At 38.0% G+C, this 18676-nt stretch overlaps 1 protein-coding gene and 1 non-coding gene across 5 annotated transcripts in view; one reads left to right on the top strand and one right to left on the bottom strand.

Annotated features, from left to right (window-relative positions):
* The window catches only part of USP15 (ubiquitin specific peptidase 15), a 146121-nt gene that overhangs the window by 71318 nt on the left and 56127 nt on the right, over positions 1–18676 (top strand). For 2 of the 4 annotated variants that reach the window (XM_003824818.7, XM_034935534.3), the window contains one exon: positions 17868–17954. The exons of 1 other annotated variant lie outside the window; for it this stretch is intronic. In XM_003824818.7, coding sequence (XP_003824866.1) covers positions 17868–17954 — 87 coding nt within the window. Of the gene's footprint in view, positions 1–3806; positions 5332–17867; positions 17955–18676 lie in introns of those variants that run through there. One more of the 4 variants, XM_008978458.5, reaches the window with a different exon arrangement.
* On the bottom strand, positions 2734–2840 carry LOC112436736 (U6 spliceosomal RNA). The gene has a single exon (XR_003025441.1). It is a non-coding gene; the product is annotated as a U6 spliceosomal RNA (small nuclear RNA).

The raw sequence follows: 18676 nt of genomic DNA, 5'->3' as shown, positions 1-18676 counted from the left end.
GCAGGTCACACCAATACTGTTGGTCTAAGGATGACACTCAGAAATTTTGTAGGTAATGTTTATTGACATTTACTAGGTGAACCACATAGTGGCATCCAGGGTTCCCACCCCAGACCAGCAAAATATAAATCTTTATAGTTAGCCAAGGAATTTGCATTGTAAGTACTTCATATGAACAAGAAAATATAAGAATATTACCACAAGTAGGCACATGTGAAACCACATGTTAGTATTTTGTCTGTTCTATACTGCTGAAAATAGAGGAACCTACTTAGTGCTCTGATGTATTGGCCCCATTTTGATTAGTTTTGAAACTGTGTCTTCAGCTGAAGCATAAATTTTTGGGCTCCTTGAGAAGAAATGCTAAATATTCAAAAAATGTTAAGGGTAAAATTTAATTTAAAACATGTAGTCATTTAGTTACAAAAAAAAAATGTGTATATGCTTTTAATCAGCACCTAAAACAACTCAAAGTCTGTATTAGAGATCTAAGAACCTACCCAAAAAATACTCACTCAAAAGTCTTCTGGTCAGGCACAGTGGCTCACTCCTATAATCCCAGCACTTTGGGAGGCCAAGGTGAACGGATCACTTGAGGCCAGGAGTTTGAGACCAGCCTGGCCAACATGGTGAAACCCCGTCTCCACTAAAAATACAAAAATTAGCCAGGGGTGGTGGCGGCGCCTGTAGTCCCAGCTACTCGGGAGGCTGAGGCCGGAGAATCACTTGAATGCTAAAGGTGAAGGTTGCAGTGAGCTGAGATCGTGCCAGTGCACTCCACTTTGGGTAGCAGAGCAAGACTCTGTCTCAAAAAAAAAAAAAAAGTTTTCTAACTGAATTTTTCTACTAGATATCAACAAAGAATTTGAAATTTTTATTTTTATGTTCATGCTGCATTTTTAAACACTACTTGTTTTATCAGGACTTGCATTTCTTATCTAGTTTTTAAGTTTGATTTCTTAAACAGCCTCTTAAAAACATGATCTTTTCTAATGATACCTTAGAAAAAGTTTTCCCCCCTAGTTTTAAAAATTCTGTAAAATTTCACTTTTTTTTTTTTTAAGGATGTTAGCATTGGGTGGATAATCTAGTTGTTCTATTGCAGACGTGTAGCTAGTAAAATCTTGGATTTCTAAAAAATGATTTTACAGTGGAGTCATTATAGAAACCTGGGGGTTCCTAAAGAGAAAATTTGATTTAAATTTATTCATTTTCATTGATTAGTCAAAAAGTATTGTCAAAAGATATGTGCTTAAGTATTTGGTGAAAAAAAAATAAGAGTCATTGATGATTTTGAAGAGGTGATTTTTCTTGGACTAGAAAACATCCAGAGAAAAATGTACTATCGTCCAGAATAGGACATGAGTGGCAGAAAGAAAAATCAAATGGAAAACCATGCTAATAGCTCTTACTCATACACTGTCCCTCTGCCATTTGTGGTGTTCTGATTAAGGGAATTCCAAATTGATGACTGAAACACTATAAACTTAATTTCATGACACAATAGTATTTTCACAGCACTGTCTTCTTGAGTGCTCTGCTTGGAGAGAGGAAGAACTTTATAAATAAAACCATTGCATACTACTTTTTTGGTTGAGACAGATAGTAAGCACCTAGGTGATTCTGCAATATTCTGTTTTTATTTTTTTTACACTATCTTAAACGTCTTTAGAAATTTTTAGAGAGTATTCAATCCCTGTTTGCATTTATAACTGCGAAGCAGCTAAATGGATTCGGAAATGATGCATAGACTCATTTGGTTAAAAATTATTAAAATACATGTTGGCTGTAGCCATTCTTTATTCCTTGTCATTCAGCCAGTTCATACATTTCAGTAACACCAATCTTCAATTTGAAATGCAATCTGTGAACCATAAATCTAGAGTGATATTCCAAAATCTATAATTTGTTGTTGTTGTTGTTTTAAGACAGGACCTCACTCTCATTACCCAGGCTGGAGTGCAGTGGAGCAGTCACAGCTCACTGTAGCCTCAAATTCCCAGGCTCAGGTGATCCTCCCACCTCAGCCTCCCAAGTAGCTGAGACTACAGGCACACCACCACACCTGGCTAATTTTTGGGGTTTTTTTGTTCTTTTGTTTGTTTGTTTTGTTTTGTTTTTATAAAGATGGGGTTTCACCATGTTGCCCAGGCTGGTCTCCTGGGCTCAAGCAGTCTGCCCACCTCAGCCTCCCAAAGTGCTGGGATTACGAGTGTGAGCCACCATGCCCAGCTGTTATCTTTTTAAAAGACATTTTGAATCCTTAAATTTCCTTTTATGCCTTTTTTTATGTTGTTATTCTCGTTAAGAAACAGATGTAGAATGGTGTTTTCTGAGACTTTAAAGTTGGAGGTAATGAAATAGCCAAACAAAAATGCTTAGGTTACAATTAAAGGGAACTGCAGTATGGAGTACTGAGAACTGCAGGTATGGAGTCATATTCCTATAAATGGGAATATAAGCATATATAAATTATCTAACCAAAAATGTAGAGACAACATACCAAAACCTTAAAGAGCATCCTGAGGTAATGAAGAAGGACAGTTGGCATCAAATAGAATAATCATGAAGGCTCAGGAAAACTTGTGCTGATTAAAACAAAAAATCCCTTATTTTTTAGGGATACATGCATACTGTTGTGTTTTCAGGTGAAATTATGGGTGTCTAGAATTTGCTTCAAACTACTCCAGCAAAAGAGGGGGTCGGAGGGAAGCTGAAGGGGTTATAGAAAAAATAAGAATGGTAGAATGTTAATTTTTGAATACCATCCTTTTGTAGTGGCCATACTAATCTTCTCTGTATCGTTCCAATTTTGGTATATGTGCTGCTGAAGCGAGCACTAGAATGTTATTTTTAAAGCTAAGTTTCTGATATTAGGTACATGAGGGTTAGTGTATGTTTCAAAATTTCTGTAATAAAGTTTAAAAATGGGTTGCAAGTTTGGTGCTTAGATTCATAATGGCTGAAAAAATTATTGTAATTTCATTTATTTAAAATGGAACATTTTATGTTATCAAATATTATATGTAAAAGTAAGCAGTCAAAATAAGGAAAAATAGAGCTATGAAAAACAATTTATATATAATATAAATCTACTTAAACTCTCTTTTGTGTATCTTTAAGTACCTAACACCCTACCTAGCATATAGGAAGCATACAGTAAATGCTGTTGAACTGAACTAATCTGTATCTTACAACAGTAAAAGTGTTTAATTTTTTAGGAGATTTAGAATTTTCTTTTTCTTTCAGAACTTGTCTTAGAATGTTGATTAGAAATGGAGAGTGTAATGTTGGTCTTGTTTTTGTTACTAAGATAATTTTTGTTTTATGATGTTAGGTTGTATGAAGTTACGTTGTTTTACAATGTTGGGTTTGAAAATATAAAAATCTTTAAATAACTGTTTTGCTGTCTGAACGTTCAGACTTAACTTCTCTGTATTTTGGTTGCTTAATATGGTGGTAGATTTCCATGAGTGTTAAATGTTTAGTTGACTTACTAAAAGCAAGTTATGTTTTTGTATTGAAGTAAGAGGCTCAACTTAGCCTTGAATTGCATGTTTTTAGTTGAAACATATTGGGCATAGGGAAATTCAGATACTACAAACTTCCATTTGTCAGGAGTAAGGCTGAATTTTCTGTCTTCATGAAACCACTTCAGCTAAATGGAAGTCTTACCTTTTTCTGTCTGAAGGCACAATATGTTATACCTAGCCCAAACTGGCCAAAATTAGTTTAATTCTAGGTAAGTGGTTTGATGTCTAGTTAATGTATGATATTCTTAGCACTTTTTTTTCTCCTTTTTCTAGAGAGCCACTAGAGCAGAGTTGCTAGTGAACAGTTTAATTTCCACATACGTCACAGAAAGAGAGCTAAAGGGCTCTGGTTATCATCCACAGACTGACCAGTCAACCCCTAAATAACCTGATATTAACTCCACAAATGTTAGCTAGATTGGACCATGTGTAATCTGAGTCAGAAGTCGGAATCAGAAGAGATAAATGATGCGTTATCACTCAACAGTAATGTCTGCAACAGTATTGTAAAATTGTTATACTTTACCTGTCGACCACATCCATCCTTACCTCTCTGATCACCTTACTATTTAAGGACAGTCCCTCTACTCTACCTATAGTATTTATCTCAATGCTTCCTTGCTTTTTCTTTTATTATCTCCTCTCTCCTACATGTATAAATGCCTAGCATAGTGCCACACATATGGTAAACACCAGTTTATTATTTTTATTTCTTTTCTAATGTCATCTTCCCCCTCAGCCTATGAATATAAACACATCTTCATCTTTAAAACCAAAAACCATATACTTCCTCCATATACCATCCTTAAGATTTTTTTTCTTTGACAGCCACCTACATTTAAAAGGCTATACTTAATGTTGCTTGCCACCCATTCAGGATTTAACAAAGTTCTTATTTGTCTTTCTTTTAACCTAGTTTATTTGACCTATCTTTAGTATTTCTTTTTGATAACCATCTTCTAAAGAAATTCTCTGAATTTGAATGCATGATACGACCTTTTATTCCAAGGACTTTGCCTCTCTGACCAGTCCTTTGTCTGTCTAGCTCGGTTCCTCTTTAGGGTTGCCACATTTAGTTTTGCAAATTGTGCACAGCTCTAGGGGGCATCATTCATATCATATGTAGTCTGTGTGATAGGCCCTCCTTGGCACGGTGCAGTGCAGCTTCACTAACTGCAGCAGCTCTGCTCAGACCTTAAATGCATTGACATTCACTAAATTTCTGTCAGAAGACCTCTTTTATCATACCATAGTAGGTGTTCAAAATTAGGTGATTCTATGCTAATCCTCTCCCCCAGCTCCAACTGACACAAAATATGCCATTCTGTATTTCTAGACTAGACCACTTTTCTGAATTCCAGATTTTTCATAAATTTCATGTAGGACTCACCACCTCAGATTAAACCAAATCTTTTTACCCCTCCTTCTCCCATCCCCTCAACCTAAACTGTCTTCATTTCCTGTATTGCCTATTTCAAGTACCATCCAAGAGCCATCCTGAGTTCCTCCTCCAGCCTTTCTTCTCTTGTCTAGTTAGTCAGCAAGTCTTGCAGATTCTGCCTCCTCACCTGAAGTTTTCAAACATTTTGATTTGGTACCCCTTTACATTCTTGAAAATTATTGAAGATCCAAAGAACTTCTGTTATATGGGTTATAGCTATTAATATTTGTCATATTTGAAATTGAAATAAGATTTTAAGGTATTTTAAAATAACAGTACAAAACCATTGTATTTTGACATGAATAACACTTTTATGAAAATAACTATATTCCAAAACAATAAAATTACCAAAAAGTTGCATTGTTTTTTATTTTTGCAATTTCTTTACTATCTAACTGAATAGAGGACAGCTAAATTCTTGTATATTCTTCTGCATTTAATTTATAGTAATACAATGTTTGGGTTGAAGTACATGAAGCAAATTCAGCCTCACACAGATACATAGTTGAAAAGGAGTATTTTCAGATCATTAATACTACATCAAAACTTGACCAGTGGTGGTTTAAGTCTTAAAGTTTAATGATAGAATCTGAAACCATATCAATGAACCTTTTATAGTATTAAAATCTTTCAAATGTAAATTTCATGCATTTTGGTCATTTGGGAAATATTCACGGAGTTATGCAGATCTTCCAAATGTTGACACATTTTATTCTATAATTTTTTTCAAATCACATTTTTTAAAACATCACCTATCTTATGAGAAAAGCCTAAGTATTGGGAAGCTGTCAACTTTGTGGTGTCAGAGTCAAGTTTTCCAAGATTCTAATTCTTTATCAAAAGCCCAAATTTTATCATTGGCTGCAAATACATTGTTTTCCTTAAAGACACAGCCTTCCTTCATTCGTTTTTCAGAAAACCTCTGCTTGATAGCTGTATTAGTCCATTTTCATGCTGCTGATAAAGACATATAGGAGACTGGGCAATTTACAAAAGAAAGAGGTTTATTGGATTTACAGGTCCACATGGCTAGCGAGGCCTCACAATCATGGTGGAAGGCAAGGAGGAGCAAGTTACGTCTCAGAGCTTGTGCAGAGAAACTCCCGTTTTGTTTTGGGGTTTTTTTGTCTTTTTTTAATTTTATTTTATTTTAAGTTCTGGGATACACGTGCAGAATGTGCAGGTTTGTTACATAGCTATGCATGTGCCGTGGTAGTTTGCTGCACCTATCAACCCATCATCTAGGTTTTAAGCCCCACATGCATTAGGTATTTGTCCTAATGCTCTCCCTCCCCTTGCCCCCACCCCGCAACAGGCCCTGGTGTGTGTTGTTCCCCCTCCCTGTGTCCATGTGTTCTCATTGTTCAACTCCCACTTATGAGTGAGAACATGTGGTGTTTGATTTTGTGTTCCTGTGTTAGTTTGCTGAGAATGATGGTTTCCAGCTTCACCCATGTCCCTGCAAAGGACATGAACTCATTCTTTTTTATGGCTGCATAGTATTCCATGGTGTATATGTGCCACATTTTCTTTATCCAGTCTATCAGGATGGAGATTTGGGTTGGTTCCAATTCTTTGCTATTGTAAATAGTGCTGCAGTAAACATACATGTGCATGTGTCTTTATAGTAGAATGGTTTATAATCCTTTGGGTATATACCTAGTAATGGGATTGCTGGGGCAAATGGTATTTCTGGTTCTAGATCCTTGAGGAATCGCCACACTGTCTTCCACAATGGTTGAACTAATTTACGGTCCCACCAGTAGTGTAAAAGCATTCCTATTTCTCCACATCTTCTCCAGCATCTTTTGTTTCCTGACTTTTTAATAATCACTATTCTGACTGGTGTGAGGTGGTATCTCATTGTGGTGTGATTTGCATTTGTCTAATGACCAGTGATGAAGAGCTTTTTTTCATATGTTTTTGGCTGCATAAATGTCTTCTTTTGTGGATTGTCTGTTCATATCCTTTGCCCACTTTTTGATGGGATTTTTCTTTCTCATGTAAATTTGTTTATGTTCCTTGTAGATTCTGGATAATAGCCCTTTGTCAGATGGATAGATTGCAGAAGTTTTCTCCCATTCTGTAGGTTGCCTGTTCACTCTGATGATAGTTTGTTTTCCTGTGTAGAAGCTCTTTAGTTTGATTAGATCCCATTTGTCAATTTTGGCTTTTGTTGTGATTGCTTTTGGTGTTTTAGTCATGAAATCATTGCCCATGACTGTGTCCTGAATGGTATTGCCTAGGTTTTCTTCTAGGTTTTTATGGTTTTGGGTTTTACATTTAAGTCTTTAATCTACCTTAATTTTTTATAAGGTATAAGGAAGGGGTCCAGTTTCTGTTTTCTGCATATGGCTAGCCAGTTTTCCCAGCACTGTTTATTAAATAGGGAATCATTTCCCTATTGCTTGTATTTGTCAGGTTTGTGAAAGATCACATGGTTGTAGATGTGTGGAGTTATTTCTGGGGTCTCTGTTCTGTTGCATTGGTCTATATATCTTTTTTGGTACCAGTACCATGCTGTTTTGGTTACTATAGCCTTGTAGTATAGTTTGAAGTCAGGTAGTGTGATGCCTCCAGCTTTGTTATTTTTGCTTAGGACTGTCTTGGCTATACAGGTTCATTTTTTGTTTCACATGAAATTTAAAGTAGTTTTTTCTAATTCTGTGAAGAATGTCAATGGTAGCTTGATGGGGATAGCATTGAATCTATAAATTACTTTGGGCAATGTGGCCATTTTCACAGTAGTTCTCCTTGAAGAGGTCCTTCACGTCCATTGTAGGTTGTATTCATAGGTATTTTATTCCCTTTGTAGCAGTTATGAATGGGAGTTCACTCATGATTTGGCTCTCTGCTTGTCTATTTTCGGTGTATAGGAATGCTTGTGATTTTTGCACGTTGATTTTGTATCCTGAGATTTTGCTGAAGTTGCTTATCAGGTTAAGGAGATTTTGGACTGAGACAATGGGCTTTTCTAAATATACAATCATGTCATCTGCAAACAGAGACCATTTGACTTCCTCTCTTCCTATTTAAATACTCTTTATTTCTTTCTCTTGCCTAGTTGCCCTGGCCAGAACTTCCAATACTTTGTTGAATAGGAGTGGTGAGAGAGGGCATCCTTGTCTTGTGCTGGTTTTCAGAGGGAGTACTTCCAGCTTTTGCCCATTCAATATGATATTGGCTATGGGTCTGTCATAAATAGCTCTTATTATTTTGAGATATGTTTCATCAATAGTTTATTGAGAGTTTTTAACATGAAGGGATGTTGAATTTTATTGAAGGCCTTTTCTGCATCTATTGAGTTACTTATGTGGTTTTTGTCATTGGTTCTGTTTATGTGATGGATTACTTTTATTGTTTTGCGTATGTTGAACCAGCTTTGCATCCCAGGGATGAAGCTCACTTGATCATGGTGGATAAGCTTTTTGATGTGCTGCTGGATTCGGTTGACCAATATTTTATTAAGGATTTTTGCATCAATGTGCATCAGGGATATTGGCCTGAAATTTTCTTTTTTTGTTGTGTCTCTGCCAGCTTTTGGTATCAGGATGATGCTGGCCCCCTAAAAGTTGAGTTAGAGAAGAGTCCCTCTTTTTCAATTGTTTGAAATATTTTCAGAAGGAATGGTACCAGCTCCTCTTTGTACCTCTGGTAGAATTTGGCTGTGAATCAGTCTGGTCCTGGGCCTTTTGTGGTTGGTAGGCTATTGATTACTGCCTCAATTTCAGAACTTGTTATTGGTCTATTCAGGGATTCGACTTCTTCCTGGTTTAGTCTGGGGAGGGTGTATGTGTCCAGGAATTTATCCATTTCTTCTAGATTTTCTAGTTTATTTGCATAGAGGTGTTTATAGTACTCTCTGATGGTAGTTTTTATTTCTGTGGGATCAGTGGTGATATCCCCTTTATCATTTTTATTGTGTCTATTTGATTCTTCTCTCTTTATTCTTCATTAGTCTAGCTAGCAGTCTATCTATTTTGTTATTTTTTTCCAAAAAACCAGCTCCTGGATTCGTTTATTTTTATTTTTTGAAGGGTTCTTCCTGTCTCTATCTCCTTTAGTTCTGCTCTGATCTTAGTTGTTTCTTGTCTTCGGCTAGCTTTTGAATTTGTTTGCTCTTCCTTCTTTAGTTCTTTTAATTGTGATATTAGGGTTTCAATTTCATATCTTTCCAGCTTTCTGATATGGGCATTTAGTGCTATAAATTTCCCTCTACACACTGCTTTAGCAGAATCTCTGGTACATTGTCTCTTTGTTCTCATTGGTTTCAAAGAACTTCTTTATTTCTGCCTTCATTTTGTTACTTACTCAGGAGTCATTCAGGAGCAGGTTCTTCAATTTCCATGTAGTTGTGCCATTTTGGGTGAGTTTCTTATCCTGAGTTCTTACTTGATTGCACTGTGGTCTGAGAGACTGTTAGGATTTCTGTTCTTTTGCATTTGCTGAGGAGTGTTTTACTTCCATTTATGTGATCGATTTTAGAATAAGTGCCATGCGGCGCTGAGAAGAATGTATATTCTGTTGATTAGTGGTGAAGAGTTTGTAGATGTCTATGAGGTCCACTTGATCCAGAGCTGAGTTCAAGTCCTGAATATCCTTGTTAATTTTCTGTCTCATTGATCTGTCTAGTATTGACAGTAGGGTGTTAAAGAGTCCCACTATTATTGCATGGGAGTCTGAGTCTCTTTCAAGGTCTCTAAGAACTTGTTTTATGAATCTGGGTGCTCCTATATTGGGTCCACATATATTTAGGATAGTTAGCTCTTCTTGTGGCATTGATCCCTTTACCGTTATGTAATGCCCTTCTTTGTCTTTTTTGATCTTTGTTGGTTTTATGTCTGTTTTATCAGAGACTAGTATTTCAACCCCTGCTTTTTTTTTTCTTTCCATTTGCTTGGTAAATACTCCTCCAACCCTTTTTTTTGAGCCTATGTATGTCTTTGCATGTGAGATGGGTGTCCTGAATAAAGCACACCAATGGGTCTTGACTCTTCATCCAATTTGCCAGTCTATGTCTTTTAATTGGGGCATTTAGCCCATTTATATTTAAGGCTAAATATTGTTATGTGTGAATTTGATCCAGTCATCATGATGCTAGCTGGTTTTTTTGCACATTAGTTGATGCAGTTTCTTCATAGTGTCATTGGTCATTATATTTTGGTGTGTTTTTGCAGTGGCTGGTACCAGTTTTTCCTTTCCATATTTAGTGCTTCCTTCAGGAGTTCTTGTAAGGGCTGCCTGGTGGTGACAAAATCCCTCTGCATTTGCTTGTCTGGAAAGGATTTTATTTCTCCTTTGCTTCTGAAGCTTTGTTTGCCTGTATATGAAACTCTGGGTTGAAAAATCCTTTCTTTAAGAATGTTGAATATTGGCCCCCACTCTCTTCTGGCTTATAGGGTTTCTGCAGAGAGATCTGCTGTTAGTCTGATGGGCTTCCCTTTGTAGGTGACCTGACCTTTCTCTCTGGCTGCCCTTAACATTGTTTCCTTCATTTGAGCCTTGGAGAATCTGACGATTATGTGTCTTGGGGTTGATCTTCTCATGGAGTATCTTAGTGGTGGTCTGTGTATTTCCTGAATGGGAATGTTGGCCTGTCTTACTAGGTTGGGGAGGTTCTCCTGAACTAGGTTGAGGAAGTTCTCCTGAGAGTTCACATCTCTCTGAAGTGTGTTTTCCAACTTGGTTCCATTCTCCCCGTCACTTTCAGTTACACTAATCAATTGTAGGTTTGGTCTTTTCACATAGTCCCATATTTCTTGGAGGCTTTGTTCATTCCTTTTCATTCTTTTTTCTCTAATCTTGTCTTCACACCTTATTTCAGCAAGGTGATCTTCAATCTGTGGTATCCTTTCTTCCGCTTGATCGATTGAGCTATTGATACTTTCGTATGCTTCTCTGATTTCTCGTGCTATGTTTTTCAGTTCCATCAGGCCATTTATGTTCCTTGCTAAACTGGTTATTGTAGTTAGCAGTTCTTGTAACCTTTTATCAAGGTTCTTAGCTTCCTTGCATTGGGTTAGAACATGCTGCTTTAGCTCAGAGGAGTTTGTTATTACCCACCTTCTGAAATCTTTTGTTAATTCATCAGTCTCAGTCTCCATCCAGTTTTGTGCCCTTGCTGGAGAGGAGTTGCGATCATTTGGAGAAGAAGCATTCTGGCTTTTGGAATTTTCAGCGTTTTTGTGCTGGTTTGTCCTCATCTTCATGGATTTGTCTACCTTTGGTCTTTGAGGCTGATGACCTTTGGATGGGGTTTTTATTGGGGGGTCTTTTTGTTGATGTTGTTGCTTTCTGCTTGTTTGTTTTTCTTCTAACAGTCGGGCCCCTCTTCTGCAGGTCTGCTGCAGTTTGCTGGAGGTCTACTCCAGACCCTGTTCGCCTGGTTATCACCAGTGGAGGCTGCAGAACAGCAAAGATTGCTGCCTACTCCTTCCTCTGGAAGCTTCGTCCCAGAGGGGCACTGGCCTGATGCCAGCCGGAGCTCTCCCGTATGAGGTGTCTGTCGACCCCTGTTGGGAGGTCTCTCCCAGGCAGGAGACACGGGATCAGGGACCCACTTCAGGAGGCAGCCTGTCCCTTAGCAGAGCTGGTACGCTGTGCTGGGAGAATCCCCCTTCTCAGGATCAGCTGCTCTCTTCAGAGCCAGCAGCCAGGAAAGATTAAGTCCACTGAAGCTACACTCACAGCCGTCCCTCCCCCAGTGTCTCTGTCCCAGGGAGATGAGAGTTTTATCTGTAAGCCCCTGGCTGGGGCTGCTGCATTTTCTTCAGAGATGCCCTGCCCAGTGAGGAGGAATGTAGAGAAGCAGTCTGGCCACAGCCACTTTGCCACACTGTGGTGAATCCTGCCCAGTCAAAACCTCCCCCCAGTCTCCATAGCACTGTCAGGGGAAACCACCTACTAAAGCCTCAGTAATGGCGGATGCCCCTCCCCTAAACAAGCTCCATCGTCCCAGGTCAACTCCAGACTTGTGCTGGCAGTGAGAATTTCCAGCCAGTGGTTCCTAGCTTTCTGGGATCCATGGGAGTGGGACCCGCTGAGCGAGACCACTTGGCTCCCTGGCTTCAGCCCCCTTTCCAGGGGAGTGAATGGTTCTGTCTCGCTGGCATTCCAGGCACCACTGTAGTTATGAGAAAAACTCCTACAGCTAGCTCAGTGCCTGCCCAAACAGCCACCCAGTTTTGTGCTTGAAACCCAGGGCCCCGGTGGTGTAGGCACAGGAGGGAATCTCCTAATCTGCAGATTGCAAAAACCATGGGAAAAGCATAGTACCCGGGCCAGGTAGCACAGTCCCTCATGGCTTCCCTTGGCTGGAGGAGGGAGGTCCCCCAATTCCTTGCACTTCCCGGGTGAAGCAACGCCCCACCCTGCTTCTGCTCACTCTCTGTGGGTTGTACCCACTACCTAACCAGTCCCAATGAGATGGATACCTCAGTTGGAAATGCAGAAATCACCTACCTTCTCCATTGATCTCCCTGGGAACCTCAGACCAGAGCTGTTTCTATTTGGCCATCTTGGCCCCTCCCCAAAACTGCCATTTTTAAAACCATCAGATCTCATGAGACCCATTCACTATCACAGAACAGCATGGAAAAGACTCGCCCCCATGATTCAGTTATCTCCCACAAGGCCCATCCCACAACACATGGGAATTACAGGAGCTACAAGATGAGATTTGGGTGGGGACACAGAGCCAAACCATATCATTCTGCCCCTGGCCCCTCCCAAATCTCATCTCTTCACATTTCAAAACCAGTCATGCCCTCCCAACAGTCCCCTAAAGTCTCAACTCATTTCAGCATTAACTCAAAAGTACACAGTCCAGTGTCTCATTCGAGACAAGGCAAGTCCCTTCCACCTATAAGCCTGTAAAATCAAAAACAAGTTAGTTACTTCCTAGATACAAGGAGGATACAGGCATTGGGTCAACACAGCCATTCCAAATGGGAGAAATTGGCCAAAACAAAGGGTCTATAGGCCCAGTGCAAGTCCGAAATCCAGCAAGGCAGTCAAATCTTAAAGCTCCAAAATGATCTCCTTTGACTCCATGTCTCGCATCCGGGTCACGCTGGCACAAGAGGTGGGCTCCCACAGCCTTGAGCAGCTCTTTCCCTGTGGCTTTGCAGGGTGTAGCCCCACTCCTGGCTGTTTTCATGGGCCAACATTGTCTGCAGCTTTTCCAGCTGCACAGTGCAAGCTGTCAGTAGATCTACCATTCTGGGGTCTGGAGGACAGCAGCCCTCTTCTCACAGCTCCAGTAGGTGGTGCCCCAGTAGGGACTCTCTATGGGGGCTCCAAACCCATATTTCCCTTCCTGGCTGCCATAGCAGAGGTTCTCCATGAGGACCCCACCCCTACAGCAACTTCTGCCTGGTTATCCAGGCATTTCCATACATCCTCTGAAATCAAGGTGGAGGTTCCCAAACCTCAATTCTTGACTTCTGTACACCCACAGGCCCAACACCACATGGAAGCTGCCAAGATTTGGGGCTTCCACACTCTGAAGCAACAGCCTGAGCTGTACCTTGGCCCCTTTTAGCCATGGCCAGAGCAGCTGAAACACAGGGTACCACGTCCCTAGGCTGCACAGAGCAGGGTGGTCCTGGGCCCAGCCCATAAAACCATCTTTCCTTTTAGGCCTCCAGGCCTGTGATGGGAGGGGCTGCTGTGAAGACCTCTGACATGCCCTGGAGACATTTTCCCCATTGTCTTGGGGATTAACATTTGGCTGCTCGGTACTTTTGCCGGCTTGAATTTCTCCTCAGAAAACGGGATTTTCATTTCTATTGCATTGTCAGGCTGCAAATTCTCCAACCTTTTATGCTCTGTTCCCATTATAAAACTGAATGCCTTTAGCAGCACCCAAGTCACATCCTGAATGGTTTGCTGCTTAGATTTCTTCTGCCAAATTCCCTAAATCATCTCTCCCAAGTTCAAAGTTCCACAAATCTCTAGGGTCGGGGCAAAATGCCACCAGTCTCTTTGCTAAAACATAGCAAGAGTCACCCTTGCTCCAGTTCACAAGTTCCTCATTTCCATCTGAGACTGCCTCAGCCTGGACTTTATTGTCTATAACAGTGTCAGCATTTTGGTCAAAGCCATTCAGCAAGTCTCTAGGAAGTTTTAAACTTTCCCACATCGTCCTGTCTCCTGAGTCCTCCAAGTCTCCAGGAAGTTCCAAACTTTCCCACATTTTCCTGTCTTCTGAGTCCTCCAAACTGTTCCAACCTCTGCCTATTACCCAGTTCCAAAGTTGCTTACACATTTTCGGGTATCTTTTCAACAACACCCCACTCTACTGGTACCAGTTTACTCTTTTAGTCTGTTGTCATGCTGCTGAGAAAGACATACCTGAGACTGGGCAATTTACAAAAGAAAGAGGTTCATTGGACTTAACAGTTCCACGTGTCTGGGGTGGGGGGGCCTCACAATCATGGCAGAGGGCAAGGAGGAGCAAGTCATGTCTTACATGGATGGTGGCAGGCAAAGAAAGAGAGCTTGTGCTGAAAAACTCCCATTTTTAAGACCATCAGATCTTGTGAGATTCATTCACTATCACAAGAACTGCATGGGAAAGACCCGCCCCTGTGATTCAATCATTTCCCACCGGGCCCCTCCCACAACACCAGAGGATTATGAAAGCTACAAGATGAGATTTGGGTGGGGACACAGAATCAAACCATATCAATAGTCAAGTTCACATAACCACACATAGTCGTTTCCTAATGTAAAAGAGAAAAGAGAGTGGTGTCATGAAAACAATGACTGATTCCACTTGTAGTTCATGCAGTTCAAATAACTACACAAGCTTTTCCTCATGACAGCCATGATACTTCAGTTTGTAGCAGATATGCTTTATGCAAACTTCCCAGTTTGTCAGATAATATTAAAAAGAAATATAAGAGTTAAGATTTAATAAAATCAGTAATTTTTTATTTTTTTCAATGTGGATATTCTCAAGTGAAACTTTTTTACTGTGATGTGAAGTATAGGTTAGTGCTACTCCTTTGATTCATGCTAAGGTTTCAGCAGTTTTATCCACCATTGCTTTTGCACTATCAGTGCCAATATCCACTCAGTGAAAGAGGTCAAATAACATTTAAATAACACTTTGATATTATTATGAAAATAGTTGTGACCTCACCAATGGACACCTTAAAAAGGGTCTTGATGACCCCCAGGATCCATGGACTATACTTTGAGAACTGCTTCCTAAACATCCAAGATATGTTGCCCTTGCCCACTCTACTTTCTTAACTCCACCCCTTATTAATTCTTACCTTTGTTGTTTTTATAGTTCCCTAACTGGTCTCCCAATCTTCAGTCTTTTTCTCTTCCTTAAAAGTTCCTAGAATACAAATCTGATTTTGTTGATACCCTATTAAAATCTTTCGACATGCTCCAGCACAATTGGATAAACTCCAGATTTCTTCATAGAATATAAAAGACCCTTTATTATCATACCTACCTTAGTAACCTCTGTTCCTGTCAGTACTTCCTAGTCTTTGAGCCAAGCTGAATTTACTGGTAATTCCCTGAACACATCATGGTTTCTACATGATTTCTACATGCTATTCTTCCTAACTGTAATACTCTTTTACTTCCCACCTATCCCTCTAATTGTACGTCATTTTTAAATCACCTTATGTCACCACCTACAAAATTTTATATTAGAATTTGTTATCGTACTTGTATTATAGTCATTTTGCTTATATGTCATTTTTTCCTATTAGATTGTGAGCTGTTTGAGGTCAGGAACTGTGTCTTTCTTTGTATTCCCAGTACTTATCAAGGGTGAGGCATACAGTAGTCATTTAATAAATATTTGAGTGTTTAAATGAACTCCATAAAAACTGAAAATACAAATTAATTCCATGGTATTTCATTTTCTTTTCCTTCTAATATAGTTCTTAGAGTTGCTAATTAATAATAAAAAAGGCCACAGATGAGAAAAAGAAAAAAGTGTGTGTGTGTACATATATATATGTACACACACATACACAGTGTGTGTGTATATACACGAAGTGTATACACTGTGCATATATATTATATATAATATATATGTCTCAGCCACTTTATTGGATGAAGCAATGGATCTTTATTTCCATAATTTTTACTATAAGATTCAGGGGAACATTCAATTTATATATGTTTTTGAAAAGTTGTAATGAATTACATTTTAAAAAATTAACCTCCTTAATTTATTATAACTCAGTCCCTAATCAATTTAGACGTTTTTTCCTAATTTAGAATTCTTAATGTGGAGGCAAAAATGCCAGGATATTTCCATTTTTTATTAATATTTTAAAACTACTATCTGGGAATATTAGGATTATTAAAATTACTTTTTAAATGTGTTCTATACATTGTTTTATGAGAAAACTTGGTTGATTCTATTTTGGTTTTGAGTTTAGTACAGTAAAATAAAATCTTGTTAAAGGGACTTCTATCAGAAGGGTACGTAACTAGAAATCCCACTTAACAGAATCCAGTAATATATATCATTTGTCAGCTAAAACAACCTCGTTGAAAAGAAAACATTTTTTTCTAAGATTTTATAATGTATAAAACTTTAAAAGTTAAATTAGGCCTGGTGCAGCCTGTAATCACACCTGTAGTCCCAGTGCTTTGGGAGGCTGAGGCAAGAGGATCACTTGAGGCCAGGAGTTTGAGATTAGCCTGGGCAATATGGTGAGATCTCTGTCTCTGCAAAAAAAATTTGTTTTTAAATTAGCTGGGCACGGTGGCACACGCCTATGGTTTCAGTTTCTCAGTAGGCTGAGATGGAGGAGCTCTTGAGCCTGGGAGGTCAAGGCTGCAGTGAGCTGTGATTGTGTCACTGCCCCCCAGCCTGGGCAACAGAACGAAACCCTGTCTCTAAAAAAATAAATAAAAATGAAATTTAAAATGTACATTTTTTTATATTTAAAAATTTTTATTGCCCACCATTTGTTCTGCATAATGCATTGTAGATATATATATTTAGATAAATCCAAATCACCTAAAAGCAAATTTTGTAGATTATGCTTTTCTGCCTGTTGACCATTTCATTGTTCGTTAGCATAATATTTAAAAGTGAATCATTCGGGGCCTCACTAATTTAAAATTTACAATGACTGAGTCACTGGACTGAAGCCTAGGTTTTTACAGCCCCTTGCCTAGATGTTGCCTAGTAAATTAAAATAACATGTTTACAAAATTACAAGGGGAAATAAAACTTTTAGTGACCTTTATGTACTTAAATTATTGCTGTATTATAGATTTGTTGATTATAAGTCATGCCTTTAATACATACTTGTTGATTAAAAACCAATAGTAATTGCAGTTTCTTCAAAAAGATTCTGAATTAATAAGGTATGTATACTGTAGTCAGATTTATGACTTTCCCTTTGGCCAAATATAGCATATTGGGATTATGCTTGGAATTATTTTATCTATTTTGTCCCCATTGCCTTAAATTTTTAAAAATTGGAATGTTCTCTGATCTCTGTGTCAGTGTTGTACATAATTAGAATGCCATGGTGTACCAGTGAGAAACAAAGTAGAATAGTTTAATTCCATTGACTGATGGAAATTGATGGTAAAATGTTAAAAATGGTTACCTAAACTCGGAAATGGGTATATGTAGTTAGTAGATTTATAGGAATAATAGCAAGTCGCATATTTAATTTGATAAATTTTATTTGAAAATAGTTCCCTTTTGTACTTTTATGTTTTTATAAGGAATAATACATTCAAAATTGAAAACCAAAGGATAATAGTGATTTTGCTCATAAATCTATTTTTCAGCATTCATTTACAACAAACATTGTCATCTGTTCTTTTATTTCATAATTAATTTAAAAATTCTTCATTTTTTTATCTAATTTAACATTTTCATATTTTTAAAGGTCCCCAGGTGCATCCAATTTTTCAACTTTACCAAAGATCTCTCCTTCATCTCTATCAAATAATTATAACAACATGAACAACAGAAAGTAAGCACTGAATCTTAAAAACTCTTTGTTTAATTGATCACCCTATTATGGTTGCAAAAAATCTCTTGTATCTAAAATTTAGGATAAAAGTCTTAATGCATTAAAATTGGTTTTCTTTTAAATTACCGGTCAGTTCTTCCATGAGTAACAACAAAAAAGAAAGCAATTAAATTACTTCTTGATTTAATACATATACTGAAAGAAATAAAACACTTAAAATTTTTTATATACTAAACACTAATCATTAAAATATATTTAGAAGTTTGTTAGAACACAACTTTTTAGGAAGAATTTAAATTCAGATGTCATTTTAGAACTAGATGTGTAATCACATATAATAAAATATTTTTAAAAAGTGTGTATCAGTGATTCTCAAGTGGAAAGCACACAATAAATTTTTGTTTATGAAAAAGGCAATCACTTTTTCTTGAGAAGTTCAGAAAAACAATGTCCTTACCCCTTGCCAAATAAAATTTAGAATCATGGAATTTATAAAAATTTTATTGAAGTGTGTGTTATATTGCTATAAGAAAAACAGTTGAAAGTCAAGGTTACACAGCTTCACTCTGAGTGTATTATCTTGTATTGACTCTGAGTGTATTACCTTGAACATTGACATGTTTTTTTAATTCAAAAAGGGAAAAAGAAAACCTTTATTATTTGTAATTAGCCCAAATTATGGGAAGAATATTGATCTAGAGATATTATCCTCCTTTTATTTT

The sequence above is a fragment of the Pan paniscus genome, chromosome 10, assembly GCF_029289425.2.
Source record: "Pan paniscus chromosome 10, NHGRI_mPanPan1-v2.0_pri, whole genome shotgun sequence".
NCBI lineage: Eukaryota > Metazoa > Chordata > Mammalia > Primates > Hominidae > Pan > Pan paniscus.
Note: the sequence above shows the minus strand (reverse complement) of the source record. Positions and strands in the feature narration are given on the sequence as shown.